Source organism: Physeter macrocephalus, chromosome 11 (genome assembly GCF_002837175.3).
Source record: "Physeter macrocephalus isolate SW-GA chromosome 11, ASM283717v5, whole genome shotgun sequence".
Taxonomy (NCBI): Eukaryota; Metazoa; Chordata; class Mammalia; order Artiodactyla; family Physeteridae; genus Physeter; species Physeter macrocephalus.
The window spans coordinates 59,087,062-59,109,151 of NC_041224.1; the positions used below are offsets into that span (position 1 = coordinate 59,087,062).

Below are 22,090 nucleotides of genomic sequence, written 5' to 3' on the forward strand. Positions count from 1 at the left end.
GGCGTTTATGGCTGTTTTATTTGGGTTTCATTTCATTTATATGTGTGTATTTTTGGAAATTTTCATTGGAGGATAAAAAAGTTGAATATAATTCCAGTTTCATAGTGGGCCTTTAATTATACTTTTGGTAGTATTATTGACCTCTGTTCCACTTTCCTTCTTTTAAAAACATTTCTTCTGTGATTTAAAATTTAATTTCAACAATTATTAGTGTTAAGTTGTGATACCCTCAGAATTTGAGGGATTATAATTTTCTAGCTCTAATGATGTAATTTTGAATTGTACCTGTAAAGTTTTTTCTTTCTTTCATGTCCTATAGCTGATAAAAATTATTCTGTAAATCTTGAAGACCTCAAAAATTCACACAAGAAAAGACATCACTTGTCTACTGTAAGTATTTCTCTTCTATTCATATTATTTTCTTCAAACTGCTAACAATCTGCCTTCCTAGTGTAAAGGTTTTTTCACTCCTAATATGACTAGATATTTGTCTGTAGTATCAAAATGTTTATTTTCATATCAACTAATGACTGAAAATATATGCCTTGCCTTTTAGCTAATCTTTGTGATGAAAAAGAATTGTCTTATTTTTCCATTTGGGATAAAAGCACAGCATTTTTTTTTTTAACAAATTTTATTTATTTTATAAATTTATTTATTTATTTTTGGCTGCATTGGGTATTGGTTTCTGTGCACGGGCACAGCATTTTTTTTTTTAACAAATTTTATTTATTTTATAAATTTATTTATTTATTTTTGGCTGCATTGGGTCTTTGTTTCTGTGCACGGGCTTTCTCTAGTTGTGGCAAGCAGGGGTTACTCTTCGTTGCAGTGCACAGCCTTCTCATTGTGGTGGCTTCTCTTGTTGTGGAGCATGGGCTCTAGGGCTCGCGGGCTTCAGTAGTTGTGGCATGTGGGCTCAGTAGTTGTGGTTCACGGGCTTAGTTACTCTGCGGCATATGGGATCTTCCCAGACTAGGGCTTGATATCGTGTCCCCTGCATTGGCAGGTGGATTCTTAACCACTGTACCACCAGGGAAGCCCTCGACACTTTTTCTTTTGGGAAAAAAGTCAAAGTCATTTTGATAATGGGCCTTTGGCCTTGTGAAAGCACAGCTAATGGTCTGCTGGATGCACTCTTTCAGTTAACAGCCAGTGGCTTTGCCCAGTATGAGCTCTTTAAGTCCACTGCCTTGGATGATACAGTTGCTGCCTCACAAACTACGATCACTTTGGATATTTCCTGGAGTCCTGTGGATGAGATTCTTCAAATCCCTCCACTCTCTTCAACTGCAACTCTGGTAGGAGCAAACCCTTCTTTCTGTTGAGTTTACTCAGTGTGGATTTACTTTGAACTTGCCTGTTGCTAGTGCTCCCTGCTTCCAGCCCAGCCCCAGGCTTAGCTCTCCCTGGGCAGCTCTGAAAGGCTCAGCTTGCCCCTGAAGTCTCACCAGAGCAGCCAGTGGAGGTTTTGCCAGGTGATCTGATCTATCAGTTATCCACAGTGCTGCAATTATGATTAATAAAGTCTCTTGAGTGGGGACTCAAACGGAATCATCACAGTGACTTATAGTCTCTGCTGGTCTTAAGAGTGCAGATATTGGCAACACATCAAGAATCATTATTCTATTCAGACCTTTCACCCTATATTTACATTTCTAGAATCTCTCTTAAGAAATTAATCAGAATTGGTAACAAAAATATATGGACAGAGATATTCAATGCAGTCACATAGCTGTGTTTAGAAAATATTAAAAACAAAACCTGAATAGTCAGTAGGAAAATGATTTAAATAGGTTTTCATGATGAAATAGTGTATATATATTTTTAAAATCATGATTTAAAGTATCTTTAATAATGAGAGAAAATGCTTATTAAGGGGAGAAAAAAAAGACCCCAAAAATACAAAATTATATGTACAGTAGGATCTCAACTATGGTTTTTAAAAATGTGTACACAAAGGCCTGGATAGTGTTACAAGTGGTTTCCTCGGGGTGGTGGCTCATGGATAATTATATTTTTAGCGCTTTTCTTTTCCTGCAACAGGAATTTACATACTGGCATTTACTATTTTCTTCTCTTTCAAACCATCCCCCCCGCGTTTTTTTTTTTTAAGGTTTTAGGTTTATAAAACTTTGACCTCTGGCTAAGACAGCACATTGTAGATTTAACAGTTAGCAGTCTAATGAGCATATTTATTGGGGGAGGGAGGGTGTTGTTTTTGATGTGTGGTAATGCTAAGTTTGTCACCGAGTCTTGAGATGTATTTATTTATATTTCTACTCCTTGTCCTTTTGGAAATTCAGTGGGACGGAGTAGGAGAGCATGTGTTCCATGTAGCTGCAGTTGTGGTTTAGAGAGGGGTTCTGGTGGCCTGAATTTAGGGTACTGTATTGGGATGGGTGGGGTCTATGGTATCCCTGGGGAAGGTGTTCTAAATGCAGTATTGACCTACTTTTTCAATTCACTAGTGCTTTATGAAATATATTTTTAAATGTGTGGGTAGTTTGAAATGCAAATAACTGTGACCCTGATGCAGAGAAGATGGGATTACCAGTGAAAACTGACTCTGGGAACTTTTTAGAATATTAAGGTGGAATTGGGAGAGCCCAGAGGTCCTCTGAATCATCTTCACAGACAACTGAAATTTCTCCTTGTGAGTATCCTTCTGGAATTGTAACTTGTATTAAATCTCATGTTTTCATTAAAATGTTTGCTAGTATCATTGTTATTTAGTTTTGTGTTCTTCAAAATTTGTTCCAAATGTTATGTGCTTGGCAGTTGGGGCAGCGTTACTGTGTGGTAATTGTCCTTGCAGTTAAAGGGAGCATTCATCAGTTAGTAGTTAATGGGTAACAGTTCTTTTGCCTTTTCTACGAAGTATTTGAGTTTTATTCATAAGATGGAACCCTCTTTCCAGGTGAGTCAGTTGCCAGTTAATTCCAAATGTGTGTATAATCTGCTTGTTACTAACTGGGATTTTGATTGATGCTGAAGATTAATGAGCATGTGTTTTTATGTTTCAGTAATTTAAGCTCCACTCTACAAATTCAATCTCGGGGGGTGGTGTGGGGGGCGCTCATTTTGTTTATTTATGTGTTTATTTATTTACTTTTGGCTGCGAAGGGTCTTAGTTGCGACATGCGGGATCTTTCCTTATGGCTCCTCTCTAGTTGAGGTGGGTGGGCTTAGTTGCCCTGTGGCATGTGGGATCTTAGTTCATTGGAAGGAGGATTCTTAACCACTGGACCACCAGGGAAGTCCTGGTGGGGCGTTGGGTGGAGTCATTTTAATGCAGTAGAAATTCCAAATGTCTTAGCTTGGCCTACAAAGCCAGTTATATCCAGTCACTGCCCTACTTACTTCTTTTTTCTTTTCTTTTTTTTAACAGCTTTATTGAGATAGAAATTACATCCCATAAAATTCACTCATTTTAAGTATACTATTCAATAGTTTTTAGTATACTGACAGAGTTGTACAACCATGACCATATTTAATTTTAGGGTATTTTTATCACCCCAAAAAGAAACCCCATACCCATTAGCAGAAACCTCCCACCCCTGCCAGCCCCTGGCAGCCACTAATCTACTTTCTGTAGTACTTTGTTCCTTTTTATTACTGAATAACATTGCAGTGTGCATATGTACCGCATTTTTGTTTATCTGTTCATCAGTTGATATATGTTTTGGTTGTTCCTACTTTTTGGCTATTTATGAATAATGCTGCCATGAATAGTCGTGTATAAGTTTTTATGTGACATATGTTTACACATCTCTTGGGTGGAGTTGCTGGGTCATATGGTAACTATGTTTAACCTTTTGAGGAACTGCCAAACTGTATCTTTTCCAAAGTGGCTGAATCATTTTACATTCCCACCTGCAGTGTATGAGGGTTCCATTTTCTCCATATCTTTGCCAATGCTTGATACTGTCTTTTTTATTGTCGTTACAGCCATCCTAGTGGGGGTGAAGTGGTATCTCATTATGGTTTGTTTATGGGGTTGTTTTGTTTTGTTTTTTGGGGCCGTGCCACTAGGCATGCGGGATCTTAGTTCCCCAACTAGGGATTGAACTGGTGCCCCCTGCAGTGGAAGCGTGGAGTCTTAACTACTGGACTGCCAGGGAAGTCCCTCATTATGGTTTTGATTTGCATTTCCATGATGGCTAATAACATTGAGCATCTTTTCATGTTCTTATTGGCTCCTACTTATTTCTTTAGCTTAATCTCACTCCCTACTTTGCCATACTGAGCTCCCTGCTTGTAGCAGCTCCAGTCCCGTCACACTGTCACTTTCTCTGTGTGTGTGTGTGTGTGTGTGTGTGTTGTTCTGCCTAGTGTGCCCTTCTTCCACCTCTTTGCTGGGTTAGCTGTCTGTGACATCTTCACCTCAGATGATTGCCCTGATCCCCCATAATAGCTTGTGCTGCGTGCTGCCGTAGAACCTTACGCACCCCCCTTGTCAGACGGTTTATCAAACAGTAATTTGTTTACTTCTCTGTCTCCCCTGCTAGGCTTGAGTGCCAAGTACCCCACTGTACCTTCAGCTTCTAGCACAGTACCAGGTGTTTTTCATACTTTTACCTCCTCTCATTACTTCCCCGTTTGTAAAAACCTTGGTACTTTTTCTACCTTTCTCACCTTTCTTCTTTCTTGAGAGCTCCTCTTTCAGGACCCTTCCTGTGGGCTTCCGTCATACTTCTACCTTCCTGTCTCTGCCCTCCTTTCTCCGCCCTGGCAGAGGGCTTATCCATTTAGTGATTTGTCTAATGTCTTTACGAGGGAACTCCAGACTCCCATCTTTAAGCTGCTACCACTTCTGATCTTTCCCACTCCATCAAATTAGTTCCCACTTGAGTAGAGGGCTCTTCGCTCCAATTCAGTATGTCCAAAATGAAACTTGAAATCTCCAGACTAGATCCCCTTAATAAGCCCCCCATTTATTTCTGTGATTTCATCATTCCTTCAGTTTCACAGGCTAGAAACCCTGTCTTTTACTTTAGTAAGAACTATCTCTAGTTACTGCCACAGCTAGAAGCTGCCACTCTACTGTGTGCCCAGCGTGTGGTGCTAGATGGTTCGGTTATTTTGCCTGAGGTGTCAGCAACTGGTAAGTGGAAGAGCTGGTTTAAAACTCATTCGAATACATGTCTGTCTGTCTGACTTGAAAGTCCATGCTTTGTTACAATCTCCCTTAGAAATTCACAGACTCAGATGTGCACGTGGCCATCGTCTCTCCAAGTTCAATCGCCTGTATTTTTATAAATAAGTAGGATTTTTTTCTTTTCTTCTATTCCTTATATATTTCTGTCTTTCTCTTTCTCTTGAATGTACTGTTTGTTTTTTTCTCTTTGAGGTATCTCACTGTGCCCATCTTAGTTAAAGCCCTTATTACCTCCCTTCTGGACCACTCTAATGATCCTTCATTGTTCTCAACAGGGACACACACTCTGGGCATCTTGGGCAGGATCATTCTTTGTGGTTTGGGACCATTGTACACATTGCAAGATGTGTAACATCCTTGGCCCCCACCAAACTAAATGCTCAAAGAGCTCCTGTACACACAGTCACTGTGACGCCAAAATTTATCTTCACGTTTTTCCAAAGACTCCCTGGGGATGGAGGATGATCTCACTCCTTTAGAGAAACACTGTACTTTCTTTTTTCCTTAGACTCTATCCTGAGTATTTCTGACGGGAGAATTCTTAGCTGCTTGATCATGTCATTTTCCTGTCAAAAAATCAACAATGGCTGTTGTCTTCCAAATGAAATAAAAATCTTTTTAAGTTTTAAGACCACTATTCCTGTCTAATCCCTATTCCTTGTACTCTTATTTGCTGCTGTTTCCTGGGTGTTTTCTCCACCCTTGGCAGAATCATCCCGCCTTCTTCATCTTATCCCCTGCTCTGTAGCCAGTGGTTCCTGCATTTGAGTTGAGGTAATGTTTCACATCGTTCCTCTGGCCATTCCAGCCTATCTTGACCTCGACCTCTTTCCTTAGTTCAGTTTAGATATTGTAGGTATAGGCATACACATTCATGGTATTTTTATGTAAACTTCCACTCAGTCTCACATTTGTTGTTCCCCAGTTATTTCATCTGTATTATCGGTCCTTCTTAACCAAAATTAGAAGTGTCTTCAAGGCAGGCTCATAGGTCTTGAATCCTTTATAGCACCTATGCACACATAATGAGAGTTCAGAATACCATCTTTAGCATAAGACTGCTGGATATATGTCCTGGCACTGTCAGTTACTAACTGTGTGACCTTAAGCAAGTTAATTAACCTCTTAGTCTCAGTAAAATGGGAGTGCTAGTAGTATCTGCCTCATAGGGTTTTTGTGAGGATTAAATAACGTACTGCATATGAAACATTTAGAACAGTTCCTGGCATCTCATTAAACATTGAAGAATTCAAGGTACTAGGAATTCCCTGGCAATCCAGCGATTAGGACTTCACGCTCTCAGTGCTGAGGGCCCGGGTTTGATCCCTGGTCAGAGAATTAAAATCCCACAAGCCACGTGGTATGGCCAAGTTTAAAAAAAAAAAAAATATATATATATATATGTGTGTGTGTGTGTACTAATATTATTACTAAATACATTTTACTGATTAAACTATGTTTTTTGCTAACAAGTTTTTTTGGTTTTTTGTTTTTTTTTTTAATCTCTCACAGGTTTTAGCTGATGGTTTGAGGACTGGTGTAACTGAATGGCCTGAGTCTCTGGAAGCAAAATCTGCTGTTGAACTTGTGCAGGAATTTCTGAATGGTGTTTGTTTTCCTAACTCATGCTTGTTTTTTGTTTATTTTTCTTAATTGGGAATTTATGCTTGCTATATTTAAATGTAAATTGTCTTTTTATGCTTGATATTCTTTTTGGTTGGGATATATCTAAAGCTATGAGGTCTGTCATGGTGAGAGGGGCAGCTTCCATTCTGAATTGCTAACTGTAAAGGTCTCAGTGATTTTAATAATTAATAATACTTATTTAATTTACATTTTATATACTGCAATCATATTTGAGATTGTAACCTTTGAGCACCTACCATGTGCTTGACATTGTGTGTCAGGGTCTTTCATAGTATCTTAGTTCATCTTTACACCCCTACCTAGTGGGTATCTAGTTTGACCTCCATTGGAGAGTTGCTAAAATACCTGGTTATACTTCTACTATCCTCATTTGCCATTTGAAAATAGGATTAGGATGGAAATAATTTGGAATGAAGGAAAATAAATAAAATCCAGAGTTAATAAGCTTTTGCCACTTTCTAGACTTAAATAAGCTGGATGAATTTGGTGATTCTACGAAGAAAACCACAGAGGTAAGTGATTATTATCGGAAATGCACACTGAAAGAGCTTGTAAAATTTGGTTGTACTGTTGTCTTTCACGTCATACAATCTCAAATGGATCTGCTACAGCCAAGGTAGCATTTTGAGAGTAGTTTTTTGTTGGTCTTTAATGTCCACACTAGTGATTATTTTCCTTGAGAACCGATGAATATTTTTAAACAGAACTAGTACATATTTATTATTAATCACTTAACTGCAGAGAAATGGAAATGAATATGTTACTATACTGTGGGGTGATATTATTATAGTATATTATTAATATGTTATGAGATGGCGTGTTAATATGCCACAGGTGGTACTATTAAATTGCACTTAATATGTTGTCATTTGACAAATAGGAAAATGGAGACAAAGGTAATTTAATTAAATATTTTTCCATGGGAGGAAAGTTGAATGCTTGCTTTTAGGCATCAGAGTTTAAAAACAATTTTAGAGGTCCCGTTTTTCACTGTCTATTTATTTGTATCTCCTCATTAGTGGATGAAATTGTAGAAGTTGCATTCATATCTCTCTTTGCATGTGTTCATGACCCCACCTTTTCTCAGAGCAGCATTTGAAAGCTTATTGGCCTTAAACTGTTGCACTTTTTAAAAAATAAACTGAGTATTCTCTGACACTCACTTCTTTTCCAGACAGTGAAACATGACTCTGCTGCAGTTGATCAGTCCATGGAGTGTCTTCTCACAGTACGGGGTGATCTCGATTTTGCTGAGCAGCTGTGGTGCAAAATGAGTAGTAGTAGGTGTCCATCAGGATTGTGAAATAAAATTTTTCCTGTTATTTCTTAGGTTTACTTGTAAGTCTTTTGAAAATAATACAGTGTGTACTGCTAGTCTTGTGTGGACATCTGGTTCTTGTTTTATCAAACTCATTTCTAATAATGCATTGGCACATTTTACTCAAGAATTTTCCTAAGACAAGGCAATTCGTAGAACCTGTTCTTTTCTCTTGCCGGAAGTGTAAGACCTAGGTGGTTTTTATGCTGTATTTATATGAACCAAAACATATACCTTAGTGAAATTATAATTATTAGGAAAAGATATTCCATAATATTTTACTAAGTATGTTATTTTATGGCAATGGGTTTACTTTCTTTCTTTAAAAATTCTTTTTTTGGGGGGAGGAGGGCTTTAATTTCTTTCCCCCTTCCCCATCCATAAAGTTCAGATACTTGTCTTCCATTTCATTTGTGTATCCTTAAAATGAATGACATATTTGATCTGCAGAAATAACCATGAAAGTAATGTTAGACTGACTTGCTTTCCAAGGTGTGATTTCTTATCAAGACTTGGTGAAGTGTTTCACGTTGATCATCCAGAGTCTGCAGCATGGTGATATACAGCCATGGGTAGGTTTAGTAGTGTGTGTGAGAACCTTTTCTCAGCAGCATAGCAAACTGGTTAAGGACATAAGCTCTGGAGCAGACTGCCTGAGTTTGAATTCTAGCTCTGCCACTTCCTAGCTGTGTAAACTTGGACAGGTTCCTTAATTCATGTGAAGTACTTAGCACCTAGTTCATAGTTAAGTGCACAGTATTTGTAAGCTACTAATATTGTCGTTACTGTTGCTATGAATGATTGTTCTCATATACTACTTATGAGAGTACAAATTGGAACACTCTCTAAAAAGCAGTTATGATAATGTATTGAGATCCTTGAAATGTATCCATCCTAAGGCCATACACAGGAATACGTATCAAGATTTTATGTATCATGATAGTCATTACAGCCTCATTTACAGTAGCAAAAATTGTAAATGACCTGAATTTTCACTATTAATGGAATGCCTAAGTAAATAATGATATAGCCACATAATGGCACATGTAATAGTTGCTACAGATGATGTGGAGAAATGCTTACAGTGTTCAGTAAAAAGAAAGGATTATACACTATTGTATAAAAAATATAAATTTTGGAGAGAAAAACCCGGAAACAAATACACTAAAACATGATAGTCACCTCTGGTGGAAGGGTTACAAATGAGTTTCTCCAACTGCATTATACATTTCTGTACTTCATGGATTTTCCATAATGAATTTGTGGTTTTATAATGAAGAAAAATCTAAGGTAAAAGCTAGAAACAAAAAGATTCTTCATCTAATAGGAATTATTTTAAATAACACAACTGCCAATTCATGACAATGACAGAAACTTTCCTAGGTGTGAACGGAGATACACTCCAGAGCAGAAGCATGCAAACCCTACCCCTGTTTGGCATTTGTCATTCTATGCATTTTAGTCTTGCCCATCGAATTTTTCTCTTGAGAGTTTCTGTGTTTGTGAGATATTTACAAGTATATCGCTACCATGTACAACAAGTGCAAAGTGAAAATAGTATTAAAAAAAGAAAATGCAAAAGATTGTGTTGGAAATTAGAGATAACAGAAGGACAGTAATGAGAAAATGTCAAATATTTTAGGTGATGAAAAACGTAAGCTTATACGTTTTAGCTTTTAGCTAATGCAGTGTGTTTCTCTTTTGCTTACTGGACTTTTTATATTTTTTTGTGTGGCTTTATAAACTTTTCCCAATTTCTAGCTTCATAGTGGCAGTAACAGTTTACTAAGTAAGCTCATTCATCAGTCTTACCATGGAACCATGGACACGGTTTCTCTCAGTGGGATTGTTCCAGTTCAGATGCTTTTGGAAATTGGTTTGGATAAACTGAAGAAAGATTATATCTGTTTTTTCATAGGTAAGTCCATTTCCCAGCTCAAAAAATTAAAAGCTGCATAGGTATTCTCAGATTTTATCTTTGTACTTGTCCCTAATTGTTTGTAGTCCTGGCTTTGCCCCTGGTTCACTGTGAGACAAGCACTCCCATTTTTTGAGCCTGAGTTTCCTGCTCGATAAAGATATTATATTAAAGATAACTATAGTTTTTGTTTGTCTTTAATTCAAATGTTTTGAGATTCTTTGAGGTTAATATAGTAAATAAAAAACCTTTTTTATTTTAATACCCATTACTTGGTTGTTTTTATTAGGGGCAAACTGTGATCATTTTTAGGATAAGTATTAATTTATATTTATGGTGTAATGTACCAGAAAATTTGGCTTTTTGTGAGAAACTGTTTAGCTTGAGCATTTCTTTTATATATGAACTATGAAATTTTTTCCTAGGTTGCTTAATTTGTAATAGATAATACCTAAGGCTTATTTGCATATATGTTTTTTCTTGATAGGCCAAGAACTTGCATCTTTGAATCATTTGGTGAGTTTTTATTCTAAAGTTGGTTTTTCTTTATTCGGTCATTCTGCATACAGTTATTAAGTGTCTGTTCTGTGCCAGCCTCTGTTCTAGGAAACAGATAAATTAAGACGGGCAATTACACTGTCTAATATGCCAGACAAAAAGGTAGCCCATTCAATGTCACTTCTCATTCTTTATAAACGTATGATACTGACATAAAGTTGTATCCTGCTTATTAAACCAATGTACTCCCACAACTCTCATTTATCTAAAACGGTTAAGGAATGCCTTTCTTTGATAGGCCTTATAAGGGAATATTTGCTTTATATTCTCTTGACCCATTTCTTTTACACGTGAAGGATTACTTTCCAAAGAATTTGTTATGTTCCTTAACATATTGATTCAAAAGATGCTTCTGATATATGTGGAACCTAGAAAAATGGTACAGATGAACCGGTTTGCAGGGCAGAAATTGAGACACAGATGTAGAGAACAAACGTATGGACACCAAGGGGGGAAAGTGGCGGGGGGTGGTGGTGTGATGAATTGGGAGATTGGGGTTGACATGTATACACTGATGTGTATAAAACGGATGACTAATAAGAGCTTGCTGTATAAAAAATAAATTAAAATTTTTTTAAAAAGATGCTTCTGGGTTTCGGGGTCATGATTATGAACTTTTTTATTTTCCTAGTGTCTTGATTTAGAAAGTTAAGGAGATTAAAGAGCATCCATAAGGACCCTTGACATTTGTTGTAAGATTCTTTTAGAAAATGGATCTTCAAATGACATCTGGTCTCTTATAAAAATGCCAAGATAGGAAAACTCTAGCTTTATCTATTATGCAAAGTAAGACTCAGCTGGATTCTTTTGAGGTTAATTTTTGCTATTCAGAGTTTAAACATTTTTTAAGGGTGTATATTTTTAGTGGAAACTTTTAATACATTTTTGTAAACTTAGAAAAGTAATAACATTTTGAAAATTAAAATATAATGCAAATACACCCTTAATCTCAGCACTCAAATATGAGTACTCTTATTTTTATGAATTCCTCTGAAGTCATTTAATATGCCTGTTTTTTAAAATATGGTTTGACTCCAGACTTTTTTTAAAAAATTAATTAATTAATTGGCTGCATTGGGTCTTTGCTGCGTGCGGGCTTTCTCTAGCTGCGGCGAGCAGGAGCTACAGTTCGTTGCAGTGCATGGGCTCTCATTGCAGCGGCTTCTCTTGTTGCGGAGCACGGGCTCTAGGCGCGTGGGCTTCAGTACTTGTGGCTCACGGGCTTAGTTGCTCCCCAGCATGTGGGATTTTCCTGGACCAGGGCTCGAACCCATGTCCCCTGCATTGGCAGGCGGATTCTTAACCGCTGCGCCACCAGAGAAGCCCCCGACTCCAGACTTTTGACACGATAGTTCTTAAACTTTGAGAATCTCCTAGAAGGCTTGTTAAAATGCTAATTCCTGGGCCCCAGTGACTCAGTAGGTCTAGGGGCTCTGGAATATGTCTTTTTTTTTGGCTGCACTGCACAGCTTGTGGGATCTCAGTTCCCCGACCAGGGATTGAACCCGGGCCGCGGCAGTGAAAGCCCAGAATCCTAACCACTAGGCCACCAGGGAACTCCCTGGAATATGTCATTTTAAACAAACCATCTCCATCTCCAGATGATTCTGATGCAGGTGATTTGCAGATATATTAGTTTTCTATTGCTGCCATAACAAATTACCACACACTTAGTGTCTTAAAGCAACACACACAAATGTACTACTCTGTAGTTCTCTAGTTCGGAAGTCTAGTCTGGGTCTCACTAGGCTAAAATTAGGGTGTTGGCAGGCTGTGTTCCTTTCTGGAGCCTGCCTGTAGGGGAGGATCCATTTCCTGCTCATTTGAGTTATTAGCAGAATTCAATTCCTCATAATTATAGGACAGAGGTACCCTTTTCTTGCTGGCTATAAACTGAGGACTGTTCCCAACTTCCAAGGGCCAACCCATACCTTGGCTCCTGGCCCACTTCTTCCATCTCCGAAGGCAGCTATAGTGGGTCAAGTCCTTCTCATGCTGTGTCTCTGCCACCCTCATCCAGTTTTAAGGGTTCATATGATTAGATTGGGCTCCCCTGCATAATCCAGGGTACTTTCCCAATTTTAAGGTCAAATGACCTTATACATCTGCAACCTTAATTCCTTTTGCCATAAATGTAACATATTCACAGGTTCTGGGATTAGGACGTGAACATCTTTTGAGGGTGGTTTTCTGCCTGTCACAGCAGGCCACACCTTGAGAAGTCCTCACTAGGCTGTACTGCCTCCAAGTAATCAGTAACATCAAGCTCTGTCACCTCTTCTCTGTGCAGGGTCTTGGGGACAGACCGAGGTAGACCAGGCGGGGTTGTAGCATGGGCAGAGAGAAAGGGGAAAGGCAATCTGGGTCTGTTCCTTTGTGAAAAAGACCTGGGTGGGCCACTTTCAGAGCTGTCAGGGGACTACAGGGAATATGGGTGGCAGGTGTGGGGAACATTGTAATCTGTAGCCTGTGGTGAGTGGGGCTGCTTTGGGGTACTCTCTGCCTGGGACCATGCCTATTTTCCTACTTGTGTTATTTTCACATTTTTGAATAACCTGTGTAAGCAATTAATATGTCCCTATATTTTGGATTTAATTATAAATGATTTTGCATTAAATTAGTTTATCACATTTTGCGTAGCTTCCTTTAAACTGTAATTTAGGATTACCCATGGATCTCTCCTACTCCCTTGCCATTACCTCCACTCAATTAAAAGATGACCATAACTTTTCCCTTACTGTATTAGTTTTCAGTCGCCACCTAACAAAATTTAGAAGCTTAAATGAACACAAATGGATTCTTCTCACAGTTTCCAGGAGCTGGGAGTTGGGCACATTTTACCTGCGTCCTCTGCTCAGGGTTTCACAAGGCTGAAATCAAGGTGTCATCTGGAGGCTTGATGAGGGAAAGATCCACTTTCAAGCTCCCTCGCTTATTGTTGGCAGAATTCATTTACTTGTGGCCCTTTGATGAAGGTACCCATTTTCTTGCTAGCTGTTGGCCCAGTACTGGCCTCAGGTCCTAGAGGTTACTTGTGGGTTCTTACCATGTGGCCTTCTCCACAACATGGCAGTTTGTTTCTTCAAAGCCAGCAGGAGAGCATCTCTAATGCTTCAAGAGCTCACTGACTAGGTCATAGTAATGACCAGGCGATGCTCTCCCTTTTGATTAATTCAAAGTCAGTCAGTAACCTAATCATGGGAGTAACAACCCACCATATTTATAGATTATGGCCTCGCTCAGGGAGAATGGATTATACAAGATGTGTATTCCAGGGGGTGTGAATCTTGGGGGTCATTGTAGAATTCCACCCACTGTATTTACCATGGATTATTTCCTTAGGATTGGGTCTCAGAAATAGATCTGAGCATATTACGATGGCTTGACATAACATTGCCAACTTTCTTTTCCAAAACCTCATACCAGTTTACCAGTAATATATGTTATTGGAAGCTTATCACTACACTTGCTTAATTTCTTGCTACTTCAGGTTTACTATCTATTTTTAGACATGAGTACTCCCATCAACCTAGCAAGTTTGTTGAAGTTAAGAATTATCTTGTGGATTTGCCATTCTTTCCATCTGGAGAGTTCGATGGGTGGTACTAGTTACCTACTTGGACCTCCTTGGTGAAGCAGTTCTGTGATTTGTCTTTACCAGAGAATATGTATAATGGTTTGCTTAGAACATTCTCAGTGAAGACTTGGAGTTTAGTTTGAGAAATAGTATTGAAAGGAGGAAGGCTATCTAGCTGCCTCCTGTCTTCTTTTTTCCCTCCCTATTAATCAGGCATCCACACTGAGGTTTAGTAGGCACGGTTAATTCTTTCCAGAGATTCCTCTTGTTCTTTGACTCCGTATTATCCTTGTCCTTTTTTTCATTCCAGGAATATTTCATTTCTCCATCAGTAGATACACAAGAGCAGGTTCATCGTGTTCAAAAACTCCACCATATTCTCGAAATAGTAGTCAGTTGCATGCTTTTCATTAAACCTCAACATGAACTCCTCTTTTCTCTAACACAGTAAGTGTTTCTCTTGTTTACTTACATAAAAATGTACTCTCTTCTGAAATAGTTGCAGCCAAAATAACTGCCTTTTTTACTATCAGTTAGGATAGAATCTGTGTACCCTGTCTTCACAGTAACAGAAAGGTTCTAAGTCACTGCCATGAGAAGGAAAGGCTTTGGATTCAGGAGGAATCAGGTTGGACACTTGGATCTAGCACTTCCTTTCTAAGGAAGTTTCCTTTCACTGCCTCTTGTTTTTCATCTATAAAAACGGTGTAATGTGTATAAAGTACTTGACACTTGAGGTGCTTAATAAATATTAGTTCCTTCTCTTTTCTTCATATTCTTATAAATTTGGGTCAAGCTAATCATTGCCAACCATCTATATGGTAACTGAATGGAATCGAATTTTATTATCAGACCTCTGTCAATAGTGTTGCTGAAATTTTAGAGAGTCTGTCAATCAGTTTGACTAAAAACAGTTTGGAATACTCCTCACACATGGATCGCTGGTGTCTTACATGTATTTTTTGAGGCTTCAAATTGGAAGTAAGTGAACCATCCAGTGGAAGAACTGGGTTTATTTTTCCCTGTGGAAGGAAATGTACCATTTCCTTTTCCAAAATTAGAATTTGACTTACTTGTAAAGGGAAAAGTTTGAAATTGTTACTGGGTTTTTTGGGGTTTTGTTTTTTTTTTCCATTAAAGATCAGTAGTATGTGTGAGTTAACTGTTTAATTCTCCATACTTGGAAAACAATGGAGACTCTATCTTTGTCTCTCTTTTGCCTTTTTGTTTTTCTCTTTGATACCTCTTTCTCCCCACTTACACCTTTACTTGAGCTCAACATAAATATATTTTATATTTGTGAGAAATATGTCCACTATTAATTTTTTTAAAGTGAATGAAATTTTCTTTCAAAAAAAATAATAATAACCTAAGTGTTGTTGGGATGGGGGTTTAATGTTTCCTTTATGAGCTTTAGACTAACAGAAAGCCTTTATCTCCAAGTGGCATTTTTTTCCAAAAGCAATTCTTTTTTCCTTTTTTTTCTTTTTAGATCCTGCATAAAATTTTATGAACAAAATCCTCTTGATGAGCAACACATTTTTCAGCTGCCAGTTAGACCAACTGCTATAAAAGACTTATATCAAAAGTAAGCAATTTAATAATTAAATTATACTTCAAGTCCAGCCATGATTCTAGGCAATTTCAGTGTCTGCTCCATGGGGACCTCATGACCCAGAGCTGCTTCACCTCTGAAACCATAATCATCTGATTCCCATCCCCTGAACATAGTCTGATAGAGTCCTCCCTCTTCCTTCTCCCAGACCTGTGGTCTGCTCTCTTTAGACTGTTGGTCCTCTACTTTCATTTTTCTCTCAATTTGTAATTTCTTCACAGAATAGGGCAGAAACTTTAGCCAGAAGGGAAGTGACAGGTTGGGAAGAACGTGATCGGGGTAATGACAGCGAAGTCAGGTATGGCTGTGGGAGTGAGAGAAGGATCTGGGATTGGGGATTGCGGAGGTACGGAGCTGAGGCTAAGACAATAGATCGGCCATCCATGCGGGACACCGAGGTTGCCTCAAATCATGGTCTCCACTGACTCTTCTCTCAGCATATAATAGACTTGAAATTTCTCTCACACTGAAGCCACTCCATTAATACCCTCCCTCTATATAGTTCCCTCTTAGCCAAACCTCATCACCCCCCTAAAATTGTTTAGCAGAAGTTGCCAGTGGCCTTCTAATTGGCAAATCCGGAGGACACTTTCCAGAAGAGTTTTTTGGTCCCTTGTGTAATTAGCTAGCCCACTAATTCTTTCTCCTTCCGTAAGCACTTGTAAGGCTCTGTGGCATTTAATACTATTGCTTTCTTGAACCCATCCCCTTCCTTTGTTTTCATGGCATAACATTCTGTCTTAATTTTAACTCTACCTCTCTGACCCACCTCCAAGACTGAGAATGGTCCTCTTCAAATTCTTCTTCCTCTGCCTAATTCATATGTGAGTTCCCACCAGAGCTCTACCGTCTGCCCTCTTTTCTGACTTTCTGTCTTCCCTGGGTGATTTCGTTCACACCCCAATCTTCAATTCCTCTGGGTTAATGATAATTCATAACCCATATCTCCAGCTTCTCCTGAGCTTCACACCCATGTTTCTAGGTGTCTGTTAGACATGAATTCTCAACTTTAACGTCCTGTAGGTAGTTCAGACTCTAAATCCCAACTCTTCACTCCCCTTCCTAACACTTTTCCTCCTCCCATATGACCTCTCAAGCGGCCATCATTAATCTCCACCTAATGCCCAAAACAGAAACCTAGGACTTATCTTCCACTTATTGCTGTCACTTCCTTCCTCCTTGAAATGGTTTCCAAGACCTGACCTCCTTGGAAGCTCTTGAATCTGTTCCTTTCTCTATATCTTTGCATCTGTTTCATATCTGCTCATCTCATACTTGGGCTGAGTGCAGTAAAATCCTTTTTCCTAGCTGTTCTATCTGCCTCCATTAACTTCCTTCTCTGTGACCGCCAAAGTGATCTTCCTAAAATTCAGATCCCGTCATGACTTCCTTCTGTTTAAATGGCTCCCTTACCTTTAGGACAGTGTTCCATCGCCTCAGTGTGGTCTGTGAGACCTTCTGTGCCCGGCCGCTGTGCCTTTCTGGTTCACGTGCCACCACGCCTTCCCACTCTCCTTTTGAGTCACAGACCCTATGTTACTGCATTTCCTCAGACACCACACATGCTTACCTGACAGTGCCTACGCCCGTGTCCTTCTTTCATCCTGGATCTTGTCCACTTAACTAACTCCTCCTTCTAATTTCATTATAAGCTCAGCTCAAAGACCACAATATCTGAGGATTCTTTTCCAACTCTACAATCCCAATCTGAGTTAAATTACCCCTCATGTATTGTCCCCTCCCATGTCTGATATTTCTCTATTGCAACATTTTTCAAAATTGAATTGTTATTGTTTATTTAATGTTTATTGAAATATAGTTGATTTACCATATTGTATTAGTTTCAGGTATACAACAAAGTGATTCAGTTATACATACTATTTTTTTTTCAGGTTCTTTTTCATTATAGGTTATTAACAAGATATTGAATATAGTTCCCTGTGCTATATAGTAAATCCTTGTTGTTTATCTCTTTTATATATAATGGTGTGTATCTGTTAATCCCATACACCTAATTTATCCCTCCACACCCCTTTCTCCTTTGGTAACCATATAAGTTATTTTTCCATGTCTGTGACTCTGTTTCGTAAATAAATTCACTTGTATTATTTTTTATATTCCACATTTAAGTGATATCATATAATATTTGTCTTTCTCTGTCTGACTGAATTCACTCAGTATGATAATCTCTAGGTCCATCCATGTTGCTGCAAATGGCATTATTTCATTCATTTTTTTTTTTGCACACGGAATGAATATTTTATTACTAGATTATAAAAATAAAATACAGTAATTTTAAAACAGAACTTAAAACACTGTACAAAGCTTTAATATGACACAAATGGGAAAATTAAATAAATTAATTACACATTTATGTACAGATGGCCTGTACAAAAGCACTCCATGTTTCTACCAATACTCTATGCCCTTGGTTGCCTGAGCAAAACTGCATAAAGAGGGCTGCTTGGAGGGGAAAGATGTACAATACAATACCTTTAGAGGTATTGGAAAGAGCCGTTTCTCATCACTCTTGATTTCATGAAGAGGAGAAGAAAGGGAGAAAACTATGGAATTGTTAAATTATTCTATTCTAACTTACTGGTCTTGCTCAACAAGAGAGAATTCTTACGGTTTGTGGTTCCATCTGATTTAAGAGCTGCCAATAGTTCAAAACTTTCAAGATTTATATCTAATTCAAAAGTAGGGGGCTTCCCTGGTGGCGCAGTGGTTGAGAGTCCGCCTGCCGATGCAGGGGACGCAGGTTCGTGCCCCGGTCCGGGAGGATCCCACATGCCGCGGAGCGCCTGGGCCCGTGAGCCATGGCCACTGAGCCTGTGCGTCCGGAGCCTGTGCTCCACAACGGGAGAGGCCACAGCAGTGAGAGGCCCGCGTACCGCAAAAAACAAACAAACAAACAAAAGTAGGTGCTTCCCAACTCCCTCATTTTTCCTAAAAGCTGTGAACTTGTAAGTAAATGACCCAGTGACATCAGCACTTGGTTATTTTAGGAAAAGAGTCATGAGGGGGACCAGGAACTGTGCATGAGAAATGAGGGAGCTCAAGCCTTATGTCATCTGTTGTTTTCTGTACTTGGTTCACCCAATCCAATTTCAGAGCCCCAAGTGGCACAGTGTTATATTTCCTTTAGCTTCCTATCTTTGTATTTCTGAATGCTTTTTACCTTAGTGAACTAATTTACCTAACTGGTGAATAGTTTAAAAAGAAAAAAATCCCAAGGGCTTTCCCTTCCCTGGGTTGATCCCTAAAATAAATCACATTCAAGTTCTGGTAGGTTTATTTATCCCTTGTGGATGAGAGAAGAACAGACAGACAGACCCCAGGTATGTCAAAATACTATGCATGAATTTTTAAGGATTTAAACTGTATATTTTAAGGGAGAGAAGAGCAACATATGGCAAGGGTAGTCTATATAAAAATTTGGTTTACCCAGTGTTTTTAACTGGGTGAGTGAACACTTATGTACACAGTATGAAACAATATTAAACTACTGAAAAGAGAGATAAAATTTCCTACTGTTATTGTGTAAAATTATGTCATCAGCAAATTCTGTAGTCACATGGGCTCAAAGGTCTGCCTCGCTGAATCCTATTCTCTAGGTCAAGGAATCCAGAACCCTGGCCCAGGGTATCTGAGAGATATGTCAGTATCATCTATCATCAGTGATACATACTGTGCCCATACTGTTAAGGCTGAGTAGTATTCCAGTGTGTGTGTGTGTGTGTGTGTGTGTGTGTGTGTGTGTGTATAAGCACACCACATCTTTATCCATTATCTGTCGATGGACATTTAGGTTGCTTCCATGTCTTGGCTATTGTAAATAGTGCTGCTGTGAACATTGGGGTGCATGTATCTTTTTGAATTAGAGTTTTCATCTTTTCTGTATATATGCCCAGGAGTGGGATTGCTGGGTCATATGGTAGTTCTATTTTTAGTATTTTTTAAGGAACCTCCATATTGTTTTCCACAGTGGCTGCACCAATTTGTTATCATTTACATTCTTGCTTCTCTCCCTCTTTTGACTGTGCTTCTTGAGGGTGGGAATTGTGACCTCTCCACCTCTTCTTCCTCAGTGCTTACCACAGAAGGACTTCACTATGTGACTGTAGAAAGAAGGAATTGGATTGGTTTTTTTTCTTTGTTTTTTTTTTCTTTCCTTAGTGAGAAGCCACAGAAATGGAGAGTGGAAATAAACAGTGGTCAAAAGAAGGTGAAAACAGTTTGGCAACTGAGTGACAGCCCACCTGTAGATCATCTGAATTTTCACAAAGCTGGTAGAGATGGTTTGTAGTCTATTCACATAAATTATTCCAATAGAAAATAAACTAAGTTTACTAGTAGAGATTATTATTAGAGCTCTTGCGCCTAGTTTTAAATAATTTTCCTGAGCTCTAGGTATAAACCTATTTATTCTGGGGGAAAAAAAAACATGAAAGAGTGCTTTTTCTCATTATCCTAGCTAGAGGAAATTTTATTAAAAGACACCAAACCAATAGGGACATAGGTGTGAAAATAGGTTATAAAATGGAAATGCCAGCTCATACTTCACACTTTTGTGCACCGTTTAATTAAAAGTGATGATATTTCTGCTCTAATACCTTCTCTGTGGCAGGAATAAGGGTTGAGATTTCTAGTATTGTATCAAAGATTATGTGTGTCAAAGAATGTCTTTTTGCCCCTGGTATAATTAGCTGACCCACCAGTTAATTATACCTCCTTCCGTAAGTACCTATAAAACTGTTATCTTTATGCACATGGATTGTGTGGGGCTGTCATCTCTTATTTGTATAAGTCTTAAATGGCTGATTCAAATATTGCAAGGATTATCCAAAATAAAATCTGATAGTTTTAAGACAGAATTCAAGGGTATTTGAAAACTGGGAATACAAATAGTCCTATTGTAGTGATTGATATTTTGCAAAATTATTTCCAGAAATTGTTTATTCTCCCCCCCAGTATATTTTGATTCAGGCATAATGGGAACTTCTCTATTCATATGGCTAAACTGTAAAAGTCCTAAAGAAATCAAATTTTCCTGAGAACCATCAGTTAAGATCGTGCTATCTTTTCTAAGTGTGATATAAAAGCTAGAGCCTGTAAAAGATTGAAAATGAACTGTATAAAAATAAAAAAATTTCTGCGTGGCAAAAAATACCAGAGGCGATGCAACAGACAAATGATAAACTAGGAAAAGAAATTTGCAGCTCATGTTCAGAAAAGGAGCTACATTCTCTAGTATATAAAGAACTTTCAGATCTGTAAGAAAAGTATTAATAACTCAGTAGAAAAAATGGGCAAGTAATATGAACCGTTTACCAAAAAGGAAATTCAAATGTCATCTTAAAAGCAAAAGGTGATCAACCCCACCTATAATGAGAGAAATGCAAATTTATATTCTGTAGATACCATCTTTCACCTGTCAGATTAGCAGAGATCAACATGTTTGGTGTCACAGTGCTGGCTGGGATTTGGGGGAACCTCACGCACTGCTGGATGGAGTGTAAAGTTGTATGGCTTTTGTGGAGGGTGATACTCACCAAAATTTTAAAGAATACATTCTTTGGACCACCAGTTCCATTAATAGGAATCTATTCCACATATATAACCAGACATGTGCAAAAAGGCCTGATCACTAATTGCAGTATTGTTTACAGTAGCAAAAACATGGGCCTGGGGCATAGAAAAACCTGAAAGGAGACAACGAAAGCTCAACCCTGAGGTGTGGAATGATGAGGGCAGGGGTGGGTGTCAGCTTTGATCATCAGAAGCATCTGGGGAGCCTTTAAAGTCCTAATACCCAGACCAAGTGAATCAGAATCGCTGGAGGTAGAGCCTGGACATCAGAATTTTTAAAGTTCTCCAGGTGATTTCATTGTGCAACGAAGGTTGAAGACCACCAGTTTAAACATTTTATCTATATTTGTTGTTTCAGGTTTTTTTTCTTAAAGACGTGTGTTATGATTTTAAAAGTTTAAAAGACATGAATAAATGTGATACATTTTTCAAAAATTCCATTTTAAAATAAATTTTATTACATTAAGATTAAACCTGTTAGGAGATTAATACAAGATTAAACACCTTTTCCAATGAGGTTGAATAAGTGAAGTATACGGAACCTATCTTCTAGAGTCTTTAATGCAGGTTGCTTCAAAAAAGAATGAAAGTTGTTTTGAATGTTAGAGTTAAAACTATTTGCTAATGTATTGGTCCAGTGACTCCTTTTATGGAAATTAGGAATTTTTATGAAATCATATATTTACGTGCTTGGAAACACACTA

At 38.3% G+C, this 22,090-nt stretch overlaps 1 protein-coding gene across 2 annotated transcripts in view; it reads left to right on the plus strand.

Moving 5' to 3' along the window:
• Window positions 1-22,090, plus strand: part of ZWILCH (zwilch kinetochore protein) — a 37,888-nt gene that overhangs the window by 13,191 nt on the left and 2,607 nt on the right. The window contains exons 6-17 of one of the 2 annotated variants that reach the window (XM_007127839.3): window positions 320-390; window positions 1,146-1,301; window positions 2,585-2,656; window positions 6,674-6,767; window positions 7,271-7,320; window positions 7,983-8,088; window positions 8,619-8,698; window positions 9,888-10,044; window positions 10,532-10,560; window positions 14,490-14,626; window positions 15,672-15,767; window positions 19,974-20,095. In XM_007127839.3, the coding sequence (XP_007127901.2) occupies window positions 320-390; window positions 1,146-1,301; window positions 2,585-2,656; window positions 6,674-6,767; window positions 7,271-7,320; window positions 7,983-8,088; window positions 8,619-8,698; window positions 9,888-10,044; window positions 10,532-10,560; window positions 14,490-14,626; window positions 15,672-15,767; window positions 19,974-20,095 (1,170 nt within the window). The remainder of the gene's footprint in view (window positions 1-319; window positions 391-1,145; window positions 1,302-2,584; window positions 2,657-6,673; window positions 6,768-7,270; window positions 7,321-7,982; window positions 8,089-8,618; window positions 8,699-9,887; window positions 10,045-10,531; window positions 10,561-14,489; window positions 14,627-15,671; window positions 15,768-19,973; window positions 20,096-22,090) is intronic. The other variant, XM_007127840.3, reaches the window with a different exon arrangement.